Here is a 21,954-nt window from a genome sequence, read left to right as displayed (position 1 = left end):
ATATGTGATTGCTTCCCAATGGGAAATAGTTTATAAATATTATATTGTGGATTATGTGATCTTGCAGCCATATTGGATTGGAGAAACCTTTAAAACTCCTTTCTGATACCGCTTAACCGATCAATGCCAAAATATAAATGTGATCAACTACCAATAGCAAAGCAAATACAGGGTATCATCGCTTAACATCGTCACAGTTAACGTTGTTTCGTTGTAACATCTGTACTAATTTAATACCAAGGCCTCATAGAACATCCTGATTATTTACCTATAACTCGATATTACGTCATCGGTTATAGAAATGTCATGGAAAGTCTTCAGTGCTACTATGAAATTTTATAAAGAAAAGAGGCAGAACAGCAAGCAGTCAACCTTTGATGTTTTTTTTTTGGGGAGGGAGGAAAATGGTCATCTCAACAGCTAGCAGAAGCCTTCATGTCACAGCAACAGGGACAACCCTCCAGGTCTCAGTGACTTGCCACCCTCCCACTCTCAACTCTCCACCATCCACCAGTATATTGCTTTCTTGTACCAATGGGTGATTTTTGTAGTTTATTTTAAATTTATTTAAAGTACTGTTTTACAATGTACAAAACAGAATATATAAACGATGAAAAGTGTGTGAATTTACTTAAACTAGGGCATTGCCCGTACTATATCTATATCTAAAATTATATCCCCCCCCTCTATTTACATGAAATGGTTTGGTCCAAAGCGAACGGCTTGCGAGTGGTGACAATCCCCCCCCTCTATTTACATGCAATGGTTTGGTCCAAAGCGAACGGCTTCCGGAGTTTGGTAAAGAAATCGCCATCGCGTGCACAAACGCGCAGGAAAGCGAATGAATCGCAAATTCGTTTTTATTAGTTGTAAAACATAGTTTAACGCCAACATAGTTTGCAAACGTGAAATAAATGAATACGCTCTCAAATGTGCCATCCGAGGCAGAGTGTGCCCGCCACGTTCGGCACACGCGATCGTTCGCTGCTCTCTGATTGGTTGAATCGTTTTTTGGACATAGCTCGGTAAGTAATTGTCCGATTAATATGAAACCTTGAAAAGGCACATCCTCGGGTCCCCAGCAATATACCTGGCAAGTTAAAAGTATATCGGACCCGTGGTTGTCGAGAAACAGCGGTCACAGACAAACGTACAGACGTACAGACAGACAGACAGAGATTACTGGAATTATAGATAGATGTGACGCATTTAATTGGGGGTGAAGGGAGCCAACTCCCCACCCCACTATTTACATTAATTTTTATGAGATAAATTGCTCCATTTAATGTCGTTTCACTTAACGTCATGTTTTCCAGAATGTAACCACAATGTAATGGCATGGTCACTAGAACTGGTGGCTTGGGCTCCGGCATCACTGCTTGCAATTTTAATTACTATTAGTTTCCCATATGCGAAACCTTGGCCCACACTCAACCTGTCCACCAAATTTTGTCTAAATCCATCCGTCACTATTTGAGATATCCTGCTCACAGACAAACAGACATGGGTGAATACATAACCTCTGTCCACTTAATGAACACCCCTCCTCCGCTGTCTTCCCCGCCCAACATCTCGGTTGGCATTACAAGGGGTTACCAGTAGTTAGTCTGCTTCGGTCTCAAAGATTGTGTAAAATTTTATTGGCGGTTGTTGAAGATGGGATGAAAATGAGGTTTGTCAAAATATTTCCCTTTTTATCCACGAGGTCAATAATAGTTTTATTATTGTCTGTGTTTGGTTGTACCTCATATCTCAGCTGATTTATTTATTTTTGGTGTTGATTGTCTTGCTTGTTTGACTGATCTTCCGTCATTTTGAATCTTCTTCTCCTGTTTGGTCTTGACTGCATCTTTAGATGAAGAATGCAACATTCAATATAGACCCATATGTACAAGAGTTTTCAATCCATGTACGGGATGAGATGACTGAGGTGATTGGTAGGGTACTGCCCGCACCCATGATACAGTATGGTGGAAGGGTGAGTCACACAGCACCTTTCTGCTGACTTGATTCACTACGTGCTCTGTTTTGATTTGAGATGTATTGAGTTGACCAATTGTTGATAAGAACGTTTATTTGAAGAATTGTGGAAATCGTTAAGTCGTTCATTCAAGAAAATGAAATTGGTGTTGTGCTCTGCAGAGTCGAGCTGTTGCCACACCCTCACAGGGTGTGTGGGACATGCGCGGCAAGCAGTTTTACTGTGGCACAGAGATTCGTGTCTGGGCTGTCGCATGTTTTGCTCCACAGCGCCAGTGCCAAGAAGATATTCTCAAGTAATGTTATTGCTGTTTTAAGTTAAACAGTGAAGGATTGTGGTTGTGAACCCTTTCACGTCATTACCCTCTTCCACATCATCTTCTTCATATATGGACCCCCCTGCCCTCCCCCCCACACACACCAGCTCTGGGTCCCCCCACACCAGCTCTGGGTCCCCCCCACACCTGCTCTGGGTCTCCCAACATCCTTCTCTGCTTTCCCCAATTTTGTGTCCCTCCACTTCACAACCCCCTTCTCTGCTTCTCCACCACACCCACTGCTTCTCTGCCCCCCTCTCACTGACGCTCTTTTTTTTTCTTTTTTCTTCATTTTTCCATTTCTGCTTCATTCCCTGTTTTCCCTTCGTCTTCTTCCCGTGTTTGAGCTTGTATGGATATTTTTACCCCCTATTTCTATTTCTCCTTCCATTGATCGAATGTCTGAAGGAAAACATCAATTCTTTCCCACATCCCTTATTTCTGTGATGTCCCTTTACCCAGCTATTCATGTTTCCTCGTTTTCACTGTTCTGTTATTTTCTGGTCCATACTGTGTTCTTGTTCTTCCCCAAGCCTCAGCTTTGTATACAAAAGAACTTCATTTATTCTGACCCCCAGAGGAGGTAAACAACAAAGACAACCACCCCCCACCACCACCCCTTGTCTCACTTATGGTGAAAAAAGGTGTTTTTAAGGCACTCTCTAACATAAAAAGAACTCTAAGCTAGGGAAATTAGAACTGATAGTCTCACTCAAAGCCTTCCAGAATATATTTTGGACCTCTTTGAACCAAACTTTGGCCATTGGAAGGTTGCCATGCAGCAATAGGCAAGTTGAACAAATTGCTGCTTTGTAATGTCAGATCTTTCATTTTATTTAAATATTGTTTTGTTTAACAAAGTGGTTTGTTTGTTTTTACCCTCGCCTGAGGAGAGGGTATTGCATTTGAGTCCGTTTGTCTGTTTGTCCGCACAGAATAAATATGATTTTCTCTGCAACCATTGGTCCGATCGACAGAAAATTTTCACCACGGGTGCAACTCCACCTGTATAATTTATTTAATGATAATTATGACGTCATAGGTCACGTGGTTTGGCCGCCATCTTGGAAAAACCGAAAAACTTTCCACCTCTATATCTCCGAAAGCGCTGAATAGAAAAAAATTGAGAAATGGCTCATTGTAAAGAACTCTCCATGGGGAATAAAATATGTTAATGATGTCATAGGTTCCTCCATTATGACGTCATAATTCGACAAGTACAAAACTTCATCCGATCAAGATGAAATTTCTTGAGCGTCATGTAGGCATAAATTGGTGGAGAAAAAAAATAATGATGACGTCATCGGACACGTGGTTCGGCCGCCATATTTGTTTTAACACAAAAGCCTTAAAAACCACAAATACATCCTGGCGAGGGTTTGCAATCTCTGATTGCTCCTTTTCTTGTTTTGCACTGCACAGGAGTTTTACAGAGCAACTCCGGAAAATCTCCAAGGATGCTGGGATGCCTATACAAGGTCAGCCTTGTTTTTGCAAATATGCGCAGGGTTCAGACAGCGTTGAGCCAATGTTCAGACACCTCAAGAACACCTATTTGGCCCTCCAGCTCATCGTCGTCGTGCTGCCAGGAAAAACTCCTGTCTATGGTAAGGTAATGTTGAACTGTGATGCATATCACATGCCTTTTATGCTGAATTTCCATCTGCAAGTAACATTGTGTCTGATCATTTGCAACCAACTGGTGTCCCATAATTGAGAATGTCCAGTTTTATTCCTTCCTGTGGAAAAATGTCTTTCAACCCAAATGGCACTGGAAAGCTTGATAATGGCCACTATGAATAGCTTAGTGAAGGCAAGAACAAGGCTTGACACTAACGGTTGCCTATGGCAACCAAAATGTAGCGTTGGGAAACCTCATTATCATGACTTGAACCTTCATATTGACTGTGATGTACATAACGACCTCCTTGATCGACAATAAAAGTGAACTGTATTGTGGTTGTTACATGTGTTCTTCCCTCAGCTCTCGCAAAAGTGCAAAGGTAATCTGAAATGTGTGAGCACGGTGAAGATGCTAGAGTCCGTTATCATGTATGGCCTTTCACTAAGCTGGCTGTATTCGACCTGAATGGACACTTACCTTGCTCGGCACTCTTGTGATCGCTTTAAAACCAAAAAGGTTTCTCAGGCAAAAAAAAAAGAGATTAACTCAGAATATCTTGATCATTAAGTTGATGGTCGCTTGCACTACTGGTGATCGCAGAAAAAAACGAGTGTTTTTTGAGTGAAAAGTGAAAAGAAAAGAAAAGTCACAATGAGTGAAAAACAATGAGAAAAACAAAAAAACAAAGATAGGTCCATGGGTGAGTGAGGAAAAGAGAGAGGGAGAGAGAAACGTGTGTGGTTTCTCACCCACCCCCACCTCCTTCCCCCTGCCTTCAACGAAGCAGAATGTGGGCAAATAATTTCGAGGTGAAATGGAAAGAGGATATATAGTGGCTTAAATACAATAAAGAGGAAGAGGAGGTGTTTTGCAACGTATGTCACAGCTTCCCAGCCTTCGCTCACGCATCTGGTCCCTTCACCTGATCTTTAAACTTCAGAATACTGGATGCATGCAACATGCCTCCTGACACCAGACATGCCTCCCGACACCAGCGCGAGTGCACTAATGCTGCGAAACTTGCGATGAGAGACAAAAACTTATTCTGTGACTGCTGCACCAACAAATATTCCTCAGCACATCATCTGAATGGACAATGAAAGCATGCTCGCGTTACAAAGCTCTTAATGTACTCCGTGGTGAAGGCAGAGTTTCCCTTCCAGACTTGCACAGGCGTCATTCAATTGCAAAACTTGATTGGGCAGACGTGAGGTTGGCTCCACTTACTTCAGCGACCAAGCATGTATTTGTTGTCTCTTATTCTTTTTAATATGCATGTGTGTGCATTTTACAGCTATTGGAGTATTGGTGTGTATAATTATCCATTAGTTACAGTGGACAAATGTTCCAAAAATGAGTGGGAATTTTTATTTTCTGGCAACCAAAATTTGACTTTGGGCAAACAATAATTTACTGCCCTTGGGGCATCCCCAACACTGCAATAACCATGTAATGGTATGCTGTGACCAGTTGCTATACTTCTTCAAAGCGAGCTTGAATACTTTGTACCCATGGCAGGTAGTCTCATTCTGGAGCATGCTTGCATTCCGTTTGCAATCTAAACCACTAGAGGTGATCTACTTCCATCTCAATGGAGTATTTTGACAAATATGACGCAAAGGAAACCTTTTTGGGACTCTGAATGTCATACCATGGCCCCCTCTTATGTAAATGTCACAACTCTTGCAGTACAAGTCACTTATTAACCACTTTGACATATAATTATGCTTTTAAAATTGAATACAAACACACAATTAAAATTTCCATTCAACCAGATGAACAAAGGAGGCAAGAAAATGTCAGAGAAAGGACTTCACAGTGTATTTCAATTGGACCGATGCCCTTCCTAATCTGCTCAGGAGGGGAGTAGCCAACTTTGATTTGAATACAAAATATAGGTCCATGGGTTAGTTTGGGAAGTGATATACAATGCATTCAGAAAGTATTCCGACCCCTTCACTTTTTTCACATTTTGTTATGTTGCAGCCTTGTGCTGAAATCGTTTACATTCATTTTTTTTTGCCTCATCAATCTGCACTCAATACCCCATAATGACAAGAGAAAACAGGATTTTAGAAAGTTTTGCAAATTTATTAAAAAGAAAAAACTGAAATATCACATTGACATAAGTATTCAAACCCTTTGCTATGACACTTGAAATTTAGCTCATGTGCCTCCCATTTCTCTTGATCATCTTTGTGATGTTTCTACACCTTCATTGGAGTCCACCTGTGGTAAATTCAATTGATTGGACATGATTTGGAAAGGCACACACCTGTCTATATAAGGTCTCACAGCTGACAATGCATATCAGAGCAAAAACCAAGCCATGAGGTCGAAGGAACTGCATGCAGAGCTCAGAGACAGGATTGTGTCGAGGCACAGATTTGGGGAAGCCTACAAAAAAAAATCTCTGCTGCATTGAAGGTTCCCAAGAGCACAGTGGCCTCCATAATTCTCAAATGGAAGTCGTTTGGAACAACCTGGACTCTTCCTAGAGCTGGCCGCCCGGCCAAACTGAGCAATCGGGGAGGGCCTTGGTAAGAGAGGTGACCAAGAAGCTGATGGTCACTCTGTCTGAGCTCCAGAGATCCTGTGTGGAGATGGGAGAAACTTCCAGAAGGACAACCATCACTGCAACACTCCACCGATCTGGGCTTTATGTCAGAGTGGCCAGACGGAAGCCAAAGAGTTCACCTTCCAACAGGACAATGACCCGAAGCACACAGCCAAGACAACGCAGGAGTGGCTTCGGGACAACTCCGTGAAGGTCCTTGAGTGGCCCAGCCAGAGCCCTGACTTGAACCCAATCGAACATCTCTGGAGAGACCTGAAAATGGCTGTCCACAAACGGTCCCCATCCAACCTGACAGAGCTTGAGAGGATCTGCAGAGAAGAATGGCAGAAAATCCCCAAACCCAGGTGTGCAAAGCTTGTTGCGTCATACCCAAGAAGACTCGAGGCTGTAATCGCTGCCAAAGGTGCTTCAACTAAGTACTGAGTTAAGGGTCTGAATACTTATGTCAATGTGATATTTCAGTTTTTTCTTTTTAATAAACTTGCAAAACTTTCTAAAATCCCGTTTTCTCTATGTCATTATGGGGTATTGACTATTGAGTGTAGATTGATGAGGGGAAAAATGAATTTAAACGATTTCAGCATAAGGCTGCAACATAACAAAATGTGAAAAAAGTGAAGGGGTCTGAATACTTTCTGAATGCACTGTTGTGTGGCTAATGTAAGCTGTTTAGTTTTCATTTGTCTGAGCGCATTTTACAATGTGTTCACATCTTATAAGTCAGAAGTGGGAAACCTTTCGTAGGGCAAGGGCCGTAACAGCTATTGTTAAACTTGGTGCAGGCCGGATATATGCTCAATGATTTGTTCGTAATTTAAACAGCTCTTATGCAATTATGTAATGTAACTAATCATTCTTCATTTCTTACTGAACAGCACAGTCCTCCGAGTCAACTTTCCACTTCCTCGTGCTCGCCATTACATCAACCATGGCCAATGATAAAATAGTCACTTATTTCATCACTTTTTAGCTCACCTGGAACGTAGTTCCGGGGAGCTTATGGGATGGCACGTCATCGGTCAGTCCATTCATCCGTAAACACTTGCAACTTCTCCAAAACTGCTGATGGGATTGTGACGAAACTTGGCTAAAATGATATTTGGTTTGTTGGAACCCAAGTTTTGTCATGGCATTAAAACAACGAAGAAATCGGAGTCTAAGGGGGTATACCAGGGGGTCAAAGTGGATCCAGGTTTGCCCCCCGACCCCCACCTCCATATATGTATTTGCTTTCCTTTCTATAAACTACACAAACAATTTCCATGACACTTTACCACAACCTTCATCACCCATGTAGCAAAGTTTGTTCTGGGCATTAGAAAAATCGGGATCCAAAGAGGTTACGGGATGTTGACCCCCAAAATCTTTTTTTTTTCTTCCACCCCCCCCCCCCCCCCCAAGTCTTATGTTTACATTGGCATGATTCTACATGCTGCCCTGTCTCCTACCAAAAAGCAAACTTTTGCATCAACTTGAAATGACTGATTGTCCAGGCACCCCACTTAATTCAGGCTTTCCATAATAGCTACTTAAAATGCTAGATAAAATATCACCACACGGGCCGGATCAAAACATGACGCGGGCCATATTTGGCCCACGGTACGGAAGTTCCACAAGCGTATTATAAACTTTAAACGTTATCCATTGATGTGTGCAGCGGAGGTGAAACGTGTTGGGGACACCCTGCTGGGGATGGCAACACAGTGCGTGCAGGTGAAGAACGTCCTTAAACCCTCTCCTCAGACCCTCTCTAACCTTTGCCTAAAGATCAATGTCAAGCTCGGAGGTGTCAACAACATTCTGGTGCCAAACCAACGGTGAATTCAAATGTCACTTCTCCTTTTCCTTCCTCTTGTTTCGTTTTATTTCTTGCTACATTATGCCAAAAGTATGGATGTAAGTTGGATTTTGGGGGATCACACATTGCATAGCCTCTGTAATTATATACCTACTGTTGCTCTGACATTTTGCTGCGGCCTTGTTGCAGGCCTTCTGTGTTCCATCAGCCCGTTATTTTCCTGGGTGCCGAGGTCACGCATCCTCCTGCGGGTGATGGGAAGAAGCCATCCATTGCCGCAGTAGGTTTCTTTCCTTCCGCAGGCTCTTTAATCTTTGTGCTTATTTCTATCACAAGTGGCTATTGGTCCATATTATTTTCATTTTCTTTATTTAGTTTCATTGTATTATTAGCTCACCTGGAACGAAGTTCAGGGGAGCTTATGCGATGGCGCGTCGTCCGTCCATCCGTCCGTAAACACTCGCAACTTCTTCTCCAAAACTGCTGAATGGATTTTGACCAAACTTGGCACAAATGATATTTGTGTGTTGTGACTAAAGTTTGTTCATGGCACTAAAAATCGGTCAATGTGGGTCTACGGGGCGTCAAAGTGGATCCAGGTTTGAACCCCCAAAATAGGTATTTGCTTTCTTCTCTGAAAGTACACACAATTTTGATGAAACGTCACCACAACCTTCATCACCCATGAAAAATTGGGGTCTGAGGAGGTATACAGGGAAGTGGAGGGTTGTTGACCCCAAAATATGTATTTTTTTTGTTTTTGTTTAAAGTCTTATGATTATGTTGGTTTGATTCCACATGATGCCCTGTCTTCTAGCAACCATTGAAATAGGTTTGAAATACCTTTAGTCAGTTCATTATACTGTTTATTCTACCAGGTGAGCGCCAGGGGTATTGCCCCTATGTTTATGGATCAATTCTAGGCAATAAAATGGGGTTAGATTACAATAGTTATTTCATATCATGCTTTAGAATAGATGTGATGTAATTCCCATAGGTGAATTCAAGATGTTCCATGAATATACATGATTTATTGTATATGGAATTAATTTGAATTTTAGGAAGTTTCAGGCAAAGATGTAGACAAATCAGATGTTCTTTTATTTGATCACAAACAATGTATTTGAAATGACTATGGGATTAGGGGTGTACTAATCACACTGGTCTTGTGCTGGTAATTTGTGTATGGCATTGCTCATGCCCCAGAGTGGAAGTTTTGAATTTTGCATGAGCTTTCAAGTTGTACTTGATGCAGAATTTTGCGAGTTTGACCGCTTTGCTCGTCTCTCACTTCATATAATTCATATTGCTGAATCGGTAAATGTCTTCACACCGTTTTTGAATTCGCTTTTATTTTTTGTTTGAAATGCCTGGTTTTATCGGGTGGTATAGATTATATTCATTCATTCATTCATTATGGCTTGTTTGGGCACACAGGTGGTGGGCAGCATGGATGCTCACCCCAGCCGGTACTGTGCCACAGTGCGGGTACAGCAGCATCGCCAGGAGATCATTCAAGACTTGGGATCCATGGTACGTGAGCTACTTATCCAGTTCTACAAGTCTACGCGTTTCAAGCCCACGCGCATCATCTTCTACCGGGATGGTGTCTCGGAGGGACAGTTTCAACAGGTGGGGGTGTTGGAGGTTGTCTATAATTTTCAGCATGAACGCACTGAATGCTGGTAGATCTTAGGAAAAAAGCAGAGTTGGGTCCAGTTAGTACTCGGATTGAAGAAATTTATGGTATGCTATGTATCATAGGCTTGTAAACAGACAGCTCACTTGCTGTCATTAAAATATGACCTTCCTGGATCATTCCCCTTGTAGAGTAGATTTCCACTACCAAACTGGTTTGGTGCTACCAAGGAGGATTCCATCTCCGAACATGCTATTCTTTGGTTGGGGGTATAGAGCTGGCTGTACCTTCTGCATTTTTGTTGTGGACATTAATTATTCCAGGGTGCTAATTTTAACAAGAGTTATACCCTTGGAGTATCCAACACTACAACTGTTCAGAAAGTTTAATTTAACCGTCTTTACAAAAATCTGAAAAGTACTTTATTAATGCCTATATATATATATATATATCTATATATATATATATATGTATGTATATATCTATATATATATATTGTTACTGATCGCGGTTTAGATGTTATGATGACCGAGCGGTGGTGTATTACCGCGACCTAACAGGATCCCCGACTCACCCGATTCCACCCAAACGTTGGCCGGGTCGCACCGCAGCTAGTCAATGAGGGAAAAGACAAAAACGACGAATGCAAAGAGGAAAACGAAAGCAAAGAAAGGTTTGGAAATACTACTGAATTTATTGACTATTTACACACAAGCAAAAAGAAAGCAGTCACGTTTATTTACAAGCACATAAGACGCAGGTGACACAGGGAAAATACTAGCTTACCTACAGTCTTAATTAACCCAGGACAGAACAAACAAAAGACAGACTCACGCGGGGAATGACAGGAATGGCAGGAGGTGGATGGCTGGAGGTGAACGCTTGGTGGAGCCAACGCGGAGCTTGGTGGAGCCTTGGTGGAGGTGAACGCTTGGTGGAGCCAACGCGGAGCTTGGTGGAGCCTTGGTGGAGGTGAACGCTTGGTGGAGCCAACGCGGAGCTTGGTGGAGCCTTGGTGGAGGTGAACGCTTGGTGGAGCCAACGCAGAGCTTGGTGGATTGGTGTGACGGGTTCTCTCTCCTTCCTTAGTCCCACCCAGTCCAACAACTTCCTCTCTTGCTTAGTCCAACTCAAGGCCTTCCTGTCTTCGGATCTCCTCCCTCCTCGACTCCTCACCGCAACCAACGCAACCACTGACCGCCACCACCGACTCCTCACCGCAACCAACTGACCACCGACTCCACTGACTGACTCTTCACGACTCTCTCTTGACGACCAACTCTTTGTGACCAACTCTTCACGGACCCTCTACTGGCAACCGACTCACTTGCTTCCTGCGTGCACGCCTTTTTATAGCGCCTCCAGCGATTAAGCCGCCGGCGTTTTGGACACGCCCATCGGGGTGCTCACCTCGGCCCTGGTTGGTCATGCGACCCTCTGGCTCCGCCCTGGATGACGACGGGCGGGCACGCCCCTCTTCCCCTCTATGACGAGGTGGAGACACGCCTTTCTTCCCCGACTCGAGCCTCGTGGTCAATGGCGGTTATTGGAGGGGAGGTAATATGGGCAATCGAGGCTCGGCAATGACGAGAGGGGATGTAATATGAAATGGAGATTTTGGGGATGGGAAGGAAAGGGGATCTATTCTCTTTCACTGGTGCAATGGAGTACTTCAATTAATGGGAGACACAGCCTTACTCTAAAACACAGAATAAGAGATAACTATCAACAGGGGTATTCTATTACTTGGCTGACGTGTATGCTTGTGGACTAATTATGGGATGCCCTTTCACCTTTACACAGCTCCGGAGGTAGGGGGGCGCAGAATAAACAATAATAATAATAGTACAGCACACAATCAAAAAATATACAGTCCTCATCTCCGCAACAATATATATATATATATATATATATATATAAATAAATATATAGATATATAGATATATAGATATATAGATATATATATATAATTTATTTGTTTTTTTTGTACACAAGATCGAGGCTCGTGTTCATTAATCACAAAAAAAAAAAACCGACAATACATACAATAAAGGGAGCGGGAAACAAGATGGCGAGAGAGAGGGAAGCACACAAGTAAAGCAGGAAAAGTACAGCAGGAAAATAAGTTGGTATTTGAAAAAAGTGGATCTGGGGTGAATTAGTGGGGGTAGAAAAGATCAAGGTTTTGGATGGGGGAAGATAAGAGATGGTGGTGAACAGCTGTTTTAAAGACCTGGAGGGAGGAGTGGGATTGAAGAGAGTGAGGGAGTTTGTTCTAGAGGTGGGAGTAAAGAGGAATGAAAGAGTGAAGGTGAGCAGAGAGCCTAGATTTTGGCAATTTCACCAGAAGAGGGTTGCTGGCAGATCTTGTACAACCTATGGGAATATTTGGGGGACAGAGCACAGATAGAGCTGGGGGAGCAAGGCCGGATAGGAGTCGGTAGAAGACAGAAAGACCACCAAACCTGCCTGCGGTGAGTGAGTGAAAGGCCCTCGTAGTTAGCTTCATCGTGGGAGATTCCAATGATTCTGAAAGCTTTGGTTTCAACAGCGTAAAGCCGAGCTAGGTGTGAGGCAGGAGCACCAGCCCAGAGGGGAGAGCAGTATTCCATTGAGCTGTGGATGAAAGCCTTGTATGTGATGAGCTCAGGTGTGCCAAGGAAGGACTTCGCACGACGGAGGATGCCCAGTCTGCGACTGGCTTTGGAGGCCAGATTTGAAATGTGGTTTTCCCAGGAAAGATCATGGCAGATTGTGAGACCCAAAACCTTGAGTGACAGAACTTCTTGGAGAGGATTGTTGAGAAAGTAGATGGGAGTGTTGTCCAGTCGGTCTTTTCGTAAAGACATAGTAAGAGTGTGAGAATTGTCAGGATTGAAAGACATGTTCCACTTGTTTGACCAGTCTGATTTTGTCCAGATCTGCAGAGAGTGAGGAGGCTGCAGACTGCCGATCTGAGGGATGAGGAATGGAGCGGCAGAGTGGAGTCGTCAGCAAAGAGATAGAGAGGATTTTCCAGAGAGCCGGAGAGATCATTGATGAAGACCAGAAAAAGCACAGGGCCCAGAACACTGCCTTGGGGAACTCTAGCCTCAACAGGAAGGGGAGATGAGAGAAATCCATTCAGGGCCACACGTTGACAATGACCAGAGAGGAAGTCCACAAGCCATTGTTATGTTGGTGGGGTAGAGTGATATATAGATTCAGGTAGATCTGCATAGGTAGGTGCTCCGATGATCGTGGGTAGAAAGAACCATTTCGATGTACATAAGTCAGGGACGTGTTTAGCCCGGATGTCGGATTAAGCTTGTATATTTGTGGTCATACAAGGATGGCCTTGTGTTAATTAATTGTAGGGATTATGGAATGAGTGACCTTGTTCATCTAACCTCGGTAATTTACTTCCCTTCGTCCCGTATGGCAATGCACTAGACACGTAGAGCAGGAATCGCGCATTAAAACACATTAAATCCCCCCCACAATAAAACCCCCACAATAAAGCTGGCCAGTTCGGAGCACTGCCGATGGAACCGCGGCTAGCTACATCACCAACTTGTATGGCAACATCAAAACAGGACAGCCAAGAGCCACGCCCAGAAGGACCCCATTGGGTGGGAGTTGACCAATAGGAAGACACGAGGCAGGACGAAGCTCGCCGATTGGTTGAGGGAGGAGCAAGGAGAAGCGACGCGCTGATTGTCCACGGACTGATGGCATGAGGGAGAAGCGACGTGGCCATTGGTGGAGAGCTAAGCCTTTGGTGTTGGCTGGCAGGGATTGGAGGAGAGGCACCGAGGACGTGAGGGCCCGACGTAAAAACCATGGCTGGCCAGCATTTTGTCACTCTCGTTTTTGGATCCCTTCGTGCCTGGACCTCGGTCGCTACTGCCCTCGCGATACCTCTACCTCGACCTCTTGCCCGAACACCTTCCTTCACCCTCGACCCTCTCTCCTTTCTGATACGGACGTTGGGTGCATCACAGTTTCCGTGCCGACTTCGTGAGGAGATTGCATGGTTGAGGAAGCGGTTTGCACGCCCGCTCGTTCGCTTCGTGCGGGAAGCCTTATCGAGGCCTTCTTCTCGCCAACACCGGAGCCATGTCCGGAGTGCGCGCTCGGGGCTGGACAATCGCTGCCAATGCACCAGTTGAGCTAAGTGCACGATAATCCCACACCATTAATTTGCAGGTTATTTTCTCCCCTTGTGTGTGTTACACGTCTGGTGTGGGAGCGCTCAATTTTAGGAACATTATTTAGTAACCGGCACGTTTCCTTGTTATCGGGTTCCGTAAATAAATCCTTTCATTATTTTTCACTGTACATTTTAAACCCGGGTTTTCGTTTGAGTTATTTTTGCAGGTTTTAAGACTGCTTGGCGGATTGCTCAGGTAAAAGCTTCTTCTTCTTCTCTTTCTGCCCCTGCGCCTATATATATATATAGTAAAGTCCGCTATTTGTACTGAACGCCTCGAAGTAACGCTCGATTTGCTATCCGTGATTTTCCGGTCTTCACCGAGGGGAATCACAGGACACCATACATGGAGATTTCCATGGATACCATAGGAGGAGAGTTTGGTGAGCAGAGCGGGGTGCCAGACCGTATCGAAGGCACACTCACTCACACACCAAACAAAAAAAAAAACACACTGTAGCGGTTACCGCTGGATGCACACAATCGCCTTGCACCGGCCAGAACACGGCCAGACGCGCCTCTCCCGGGCATGCCCGGACTCACTGTTCCCGGGCATGCCCGCTCTCGCCTTTCCAGGGCTCGCCCAGAGCGTCCGGGCATGCCCGCTATCGCCTTTCCAGGGCTCGCCCAGAGCGTCCGGGCATGCCCGCTATCGCCTTTCCAGGGCTCGCCCAGAGCGTCCGGGCATGCCCGCTCTCGCCTTTCCAGTGCTCGTCCAGAGCGCCCGGGCACGCCCAGCCTCGACTTGCCAGGCCGCAGCCAAACACGCCCGGGCAGGTCCAGACTCGCCTTTCCAAGGCTCGCCCTTGACACCCGGGCATGCCCGGTATAGCTTTTGCCGGGCAAACTTCCCGACATAAATGTGTATATATATTGCTGCCCGATAAACGGGCTTTTGTCAGAATACCTGAGCTGTTTTGTTTCAATAAAGCAACTCGGACGAATTCCGTCTTTGGTCGCGTCACTTCTTTCGACTCGCGTTGGAGCGCAGCTCCTTCACTGGTGACCTACCGACATGGACACGGCAGTGACTCTTAAACTGCCTACCTTCTGGGAGGCTCACGCGGCTGTTTGGTTCGCCCAGGCGGACTCCCAGTTCGCCCTGCGAGGCATCACCGCGGACGACACCCGCTTCCACCACGTCGTGGCAGCGCTCGGTTCCGCCACCGCGGCCCTCGCCCTGAGCCTCCTCGAGCACCCGCCGGCTGCCGACAAGTATGACGCGCTGAAGACGCTCCTCCTCGACGCTTTCGCCCTCTCACCGGCGGCACGCGCACGGCGCCTGCTCGACCTGCCCGAGCTCGGCGACACGCGCCCGTCCGAGCGCATGGACTATATGCTCTCGTTGCTCGGTGAGCACTCTCCGGATTTTCTGTTCCGCGAGTTGTTCCTTCGCCAGCTGCCTCACCGGGTACGCCTCGCCCTGGCTGGCACGTCGATCACCGATCCCCGCGCCCTCGCCAGGGAAGCCGATAAGATCTCCTCGGCGGGCCAACACATCGGCACGGCTACCTGGAGCCTGCCACCGTCCGAGGCGACGCCCACGACGCCCGAGTGCCCTGCGCGGTTGGAGGCCGAACTGCCGGTGAAACTGGCGGCCGCCACGCCGCACCGACCGCTTCCGACACGACGGCCGGGGCCTCCACCTGACCAGGCGTGGTGTTATTACCACGCCAGGTTCGGACACAAGGCTCGGACGTGCCGACCCCCGTGCACTTTCGGCAAGTCGGGAAACGGCCGGGCCGGCGTTCATTCCCAGCCATGAGCGCCGGCCACTCGGGCAACTTGCTTTTTATTCGGGACAAAGCGTCCGGGCGGCGTTTCCTTTGTGACACCGGCGCCCAACTGAGCGTCATACCCGCCTCTGAGCAGGACAGGCGGGACGCCGTTTGCGGCCCCTCTTTGGTCGCTGCTAATGGCTCGGCCATACGCACTTTCGGCCCGCGCAACGTCACCCTCTGCTTCGGCAGCCAGCGCTTTCAGTGGACCTTTGTGACCGCCTGCGTCCCCATGGCTTTGCTGGGCGCCGACTTCCTCTGCGCGCACGGGCTGCTGGTCGACGTCAAACGTCGTCGCCTTGTCAACGCCGAGACCTTCAGCTCCCTGGCGTGCATGATGAGCAGCTCCGCGCCGACCGAACTGGCGTGCGCCCTCCCGACGGCGAACGAGTTCGCTCGCCTGCTCGCGGAATTCCCGGCCCTCACACGGCCGACGTTTTCGGCCGTCGCAGTGCGGCATGGGATCGAGCACCACATACCCACTACGGGCCCGCCGGTCTACGCCAGGGCCCGCCGCCTCGACCCGGCCAAGCTCGCCGTGGCAAAGGCCGAGTTCGACGCGTTGGAGCACCTCGGCATCGTGCGGCGCTCCAATAACGCGTGGGCCTCACCACTGCACATCGTGCCAAAGCCGAGGGGTGGATGGCGCCCGTGTGGCGACTACCGCCGCCTCAACGACGCTACCACCCCCGACAGGTACCCGATCCCGCACATCCAGGACTTTTCCGCCCGTTTGGCGGGACGGGTCATATTTTCCAAAATTGACCTGATACGGGGATACCACCAGCTACCTGTCCGGGCGGCCGACGTCCCGAAGACGGCCGTCATCACGCCGTTCGGCCTGTTCGAATTTTTGAGGATGCCGTTTGGCCTCAAGAACGCGGCCCAGGCGTTCCAGCACTTAATGGACGGCGTGCTGCGCGACCTGCCATTTCTTTTCGTCTATCTGGACGACATCCTCGTCGCCAGCACGTCCCGCGCCGAGCACCTCCTCCACCTCCGAACACTGTTCGGTCGCCTCAGCGAGCATGGCTTAATTGTCAACCCGGCCAAATGCCACTTCGGCACGACGACCGTTGACTTTTTGGGCCACCGCATCACCAAGACCGGGGCCGTGCCGCTGCCGACCAAGGTCGAGGCCATCACCACGTTCCCGCGTCCCCGTTCCATCAAGGCCCTACAAGAGTTCCTCGGCATGGTGAATTTTTATCACTGATTCATGCCCCGCGCTGCTCAGCTCATGCGGCCCCTTTACGAGGCCCTCCGGGGCAAGCCTGCCAAGCATGACCGTTTGGTCCGTGGCCATGGACGCGGCCTTCGCGAGCGCAAAACGGGCCCTCGCCGACGCAACGCTGCTGGCTCACCCGGTGCTCAACGCGCCCATCGCCCTCACTACGGACGCCTCCAACTACGTGGTGGGCGCCGTCCATGAACAATGGGTGGACGGGGTTTGGCAGCCACTCGCTTTTTTCAGCCGGCAGCTCCGGCCGAACGAGTTAAAATACAGCACGTTCGACCGCGAGCTGCTCGGTCTATTCCTGGCCGTTCGCCATTTCCGACACCTCCTGGAGGGCCACCCGTTCACGGCTTTCGTCGACCACAAGCCGTTGGTCTACGCAATGGCCAAAGTCACGGAGCCGTGGTCGGCCCGCCAGCAGCGCCACCTCTCCGCCGTGTCGGAATTCACCACGGACATCCGGCACGTCGCCGGCAAAGACAACGCTGTGGCCGACTGTCTTTCTCGGGCCAGCGCGAACGCGGTCCACCTCGGCGTGGACTTCGCGCTCATGGCGGCGACCAGGCCACCGACACCTCGGTGCAGGCCCTCCGGGTGGCGGACACGGGCCTCCGCCTGGCCGACATCCCCTTCGCGGGCACCTTTCCTGCTCTGCGACGTCTCCCAGGGCCAGCCTCGCCCCATCGTGCCCGTTTCCTGGCAGCGCCGCATCTTCGCCTCCATCCACGGCCTTTCTCACCTGGGCCGGAAAGCTTCTCAGAAGCTGGTGTCAGCGCGTTTCGTCTGGCACGGCCTTCGACGGAACGTCCGCGACTGGGCCAACGCCTGCACGGCCTGCCAGCGGGCCAAGGTCCACCGCCACACCCAGGCCCCGCTGGCACCTTTCACCGTGCCTGCACGGCGTTTCGACCACGTCCACGTGGACCTGGTGGGTCCCCTGCCCCCATCGCGGGGGTTCACCCACCTGCTCACCATGGTGGACAGGACCACCAGGTGGCTGGAGGCCGTGCCCCTCACCTCCACCACCACCGCCGACGTGGCGCAAGCGTTCATCGCCACCTGGGTCGCGCGCTTCAGCGCACCGGCGGACATCTCGTCCGACCGCGGCCCACAGTTCACGTCCGAACTTTGGGGCGCGGTCGCCCGCTCATTGGGGGTCACGCTGCACCGCACCACGGCCTACCACCCCCAAGCCAACGGGTTGTGCGAGCGGTTTCACCGCTCCATGAAGGCCGCACTCATGGCCGGCCTTCAGGACAACGGTTGGACCGACCGGCTGCCGTGGGTCCTTTTGGGCCTCCGCACGGCCCCCAAAGAGGACCTCCGGGCGTCCGCCGCCGAGCTCTACGGCCAGTCGCACCGCGTCCCGGGCGAGTTCGTGCCCGACGCTACCAGTCCCTGGTCCGCCGCACACCAGCGCTCCAGGAGGCCGCCTGCCGATTTGCCCCCGTGCCAACGTCCCGCCATGGTGGCCCCCAGTCCTACGTCCCCCCAGCGCTTCGCACAGCGGAGTACGTCTTTGTGCGTCATGACGCGCACCGGGGGCCACTCCGGCCGCCGTACGACGGGCCCTTCCGGGTCCTGCGACGGGGCGACAAGTCCTTTGTCGTCGACGTTGGTGGCCGGTCGGACCGGATCTCTGTGGACAGCCTCAAACCGGCGCACATGGACGTCGACCGACCACCACGGTTGGCCCTTCCTCCGCGGCGAGGCCGCCCCCCGTCCACAGTTCCCCCCGCTCGACCACCCACCACCACGTCGGACCCCTCCCCACGACCCTCCAGGGGTCGCTTCGGCCGGGTCATCCGGACCCCCCTTAAATTGACCCTGCCGGTGCAGGTCGATTCTGGAGGGGCGTGTGTAGCGGTTACCGCTGGATGCACACAATCGCCTTGCACCGGCCAGAACACGGCCAGACGCACCTCTCCCGGGCATGCCCGGACTCACTGTTCCCGGGCACGCCCGAACCTCCCGGGCACGCCCGGTCTCGTCTTTCCCGGGCATGCCCGCTATCGCCTTTCCAGGGCTCGCCCAGAGCGTCCGGGCATGCCCGCTATCGCCTTTCCAGGGCTCGCCCAGAGCGTCCGGGCATGCCCAGCCTCGACTTGCCAGGCCGCAGCCAAACACGCCCGGGCAGGTCCAGACTCGCCTTTCCAAGGCTCGCCCTTGACACCCCGGCATGCCCGGTATAGCTTTTGCCGGGCAAACTTCGAGACATAAATGTGTATATATATTGCTGCCCGATAAACGGGCTTTTGTCAGAATACCTGAGCTGTTTTGTTTCAATAAAGCAACTCGGACGAATTCCGTCTTTGGTCGCGTCACTTCTTTCGACTCGCGTTGGAGCGCAGCTCCTTCAACACCAAACAACCGACCATCTACCCTTACAACATGCACCACTCGATCAAAAACACATTCATGCAAAACCACACCCACTCCTGCAACACACACGCATACACACACCATTCACACACCATTCACACATCTCCATTTATCTTCCACGCTCAGTCACTACCCCATTAGGCTGAAATGAACCACCACCCTCAACCTACACCGTTCGACGTGCCTCCATAAATCTCTCCATATTCAAAATGAGCCTTTCTAGGCAACCTGGGCCACTCTGTCACACATCCTCCTCCTTTCTGTCCCACACACTCCAAGCTGAGCAAGAAATGCAGAAAAGGAATTGCCAATATATTAGTGGGGGGGCCAATGTTTTCCCGTTGAATTCAAATGTTAATTTGTGGACACTGGTTGGGTTGTCTTTAGGGATGATAGAAGTTGTAGAAAAAATATGTCTCCATTTTTTTCAAGTTCTTTATAGCGGCCATTTTGGATTATCAAAATGGCGTTTGTTGAAAACCGAAATTGTCATTATCTTGGCTTCTAAATGACCTAGAGTGTTAATTTTGGTGTCCAAATGTACATATTTGCAGATACTTAATCCAATAAACACACATTTATACACCTACATATGATCAAAAGGGTTCTTATGGCAGCCATCTTGGATTTTCACGCACTTATGCCAACACATATATATATTTTTTTCCATCATTTTCACTTCTAAATCACATAAAGGCTGGACTTTAGTGTTCAAATGTACACTTATAATGTCTTTGTGCAATATTTTTAGTTGGCAGTGTTCATTGTTACATTGAAGGATCTCCATCCTCCTCATCATCAGTGTTATCGATTCCCATGGGGCGCTCCTGACCCGTGTTACCACACACCTCTTCATCTGCCCCACACATACACATCTCAGAACAGTTGAGATGCTGAGACCTGCATGAGCAGTGAGACATGCATTGGGTCTTCTTGCAGTTACATTTGATTAGATGTGTGATGGCAGCTGGGGCTGGAGGGTCCTTGGTTGTGATGGGCACCAGCTGATCTCCTTCTGCTCTCCATCCATGTTCTGTTGGTTGTGGAAGCTGGGGGTCCGGTACATCAGCCTGATGCCACACCATGGCCTGGAAATGTGCACGAGCAATGGCTTCATGTAAAGCTCCCCGTGTTGGTGGCAGCTTCTGTGCCTCTAGCTGTTTCTTGGTAAACAGTCTCCACCTCAGCTTGCCCACATCCACAACTGTAGTACGAGGCTCATACAGCTGGCATACAAATGCCTCAATGTCACTTTCTGTGTCAGCTCTCAGCTCCTCAGAGGCCCCAAGGTCATGAAACGCAGATACCACCTCAACAGAGCACCTATTGAGGGCTTGCCAACATGTGAGCTTTCCCTTGCCGGCAAACCGACCAGTCTGGTCTGCTCCCGTGAATGCATGGAATCCTGGTAGGGCTGCAGCCTTCCTGACACCAAGTTCATGTACTATTGGTTCCAGTGAGATTTGCCTCTTCTTGTTCCCCACACCCGTGATGAAGTATGTGTCTTTGCATAGTTCATGGTACCGGTGGAGTGCTAGGATGAATACATCAGTATCAGGTGACTGAATGTACAGCTGTGTTGCACCTCTTCGGACGGCATCTAGACTGTGAAGAAAGATCCTCGTATCAGCCTCCTCCTGGGAGCTACGGAGATGCTGTACATCCATGCAGTTGGAGAAGACATCCTGCCTTGAAGTGACGATGAAGACCTTGGTAGTCCCCTCAAAGTGACACAGAGCTTTCTTTGCCAGATAGACAGTTAGCTCATCTTTGGTGTTGGTGTGCGACAGGAACTGTTTTGCTGTCAGTTTCCCAATCGGGGTGCTGTCTTGAACGTGGTAAGCAGTGGGCGGCTTGCCACCTTGGCGCCTCTCCCGTGTGGCCTCTTTCAGTGAATTTGGCAGATCATATCGGTCAAACACGAGGTGGACTTCATCATACCCGTTGGTCTTGCAGTCCAGTGTTGCATTGAAATGGCCAGCCCACTGGGCACATGTTTTGACCCATTGTGGCTTACCCATTGCTTGCACTAATGCCATGCCGTCTATGACAGTCACCTTCTTGGGAGGGGGTGGAGTATGTTCAGGATTGTCGTCGTCTGGCTGCTGACCAGTGCCAGTTGACTTCTTGGGTAGATCTTCTAGGATGGTCCTCTATGGCATTCCCAGCAGCCCTCAGTGCAGCCATCACAGTGTGCATCTCCCCTAGTCGCAGTACCCACTTGCCTTTGCAGTCATCTCTGGTCATCTCCAGCTGTTTGGCTCGCTCATACAGGGCCATGTCTAAGGTGATCACTGTCTTCCTATCGGGACCCATGACCATGCAGTTGATTTGCTGTGTCTGTTTCAAGACTGTTATCAGTGTTTGCCATTCATGGGCTGGTGCTGCTACCAATGGCAGGGCGTTGACCTCTGTCAGAGGCTTCGAAG

The 21,954-nt window shown here is 49.2% G+C and overlaps 2 protein-coding genes across 4 annotated transcripts in view; one reads left to right on the top strand and one right to left on the bottom strand.

Annotated features, from left to right (window-relative positions):
* LOC144891042 (uncharacterized) overlaps positions 1 to 21,607 on the bottom strand; it is a 114,798-nt gene extending 93,191 nt beyond the window's left edge. Inside the window, exon 1 of the mRNA XM_078773316.1 lies at positions 20,374 to 21,607. Coding sequence (XP_078629442.1) covers positions 20,374 to 21,564 — 1,191 coding nt within the window. The 5' untranslated portion in view covers positions 21,565 to 21,607. The remainder of the gene's footprint in view (positions 1 to 20,373) is intronic.
* Positions 1 to 21,954, top strand: part of LOC137421782 (protein argonaute-1) — an 88,673-nt gene that overhangs the window by 22,681 nt on the left and 44,038 nt on the right. For all 3 annotated transcript variants that reach the window (XM_068108177.2, XM_068108176.2, XM_068108178.2), the window contains exons 10-15: positions 1,856 to 1,978; positions 2,143 to 2,276; positions 3,720 to 3,904; positions 8,157 to 8,316; positions 8,487 to 8,577; positions 9,735 to 9,929. In XM_068108177.2, the coding sequence (XP_067964278.1) occupies positions 1,856 to 1,978; positions 2,143 to 2,276; positions 3,720 to 3,904; positions 8,157 to 8,316; positions 8,487 to 8,577; positions 9,735 to 9,929 (888 nt within the window). The remainder of the gene's footprint in view (positions 1 to 1,855; positions 1,979 to 2,142; positions 2,277 to 3,719; positions 3,905 to 8,156; positions 8,317 to 8,486; positions 8,578 to 9,734; positions 9,930 to 21,954) is intronic.

Source organism: Myxine glutinosa, chromosome 2, assembly GCF_964187855.1.
Source record: "Myxine glutinosa chromosome 2, kmMyxGlut1.1, whole genome shotgun sequence".
Lineage (NCBI taxonomy): Eukaryota > Metazoa > Chordata > Myxini > Myxiniformes > Myxinidae > Myxine > Myxine glutinosa.
This window is presented reverse-complemented; position numbering and strand designations above follow the sequence as displayed.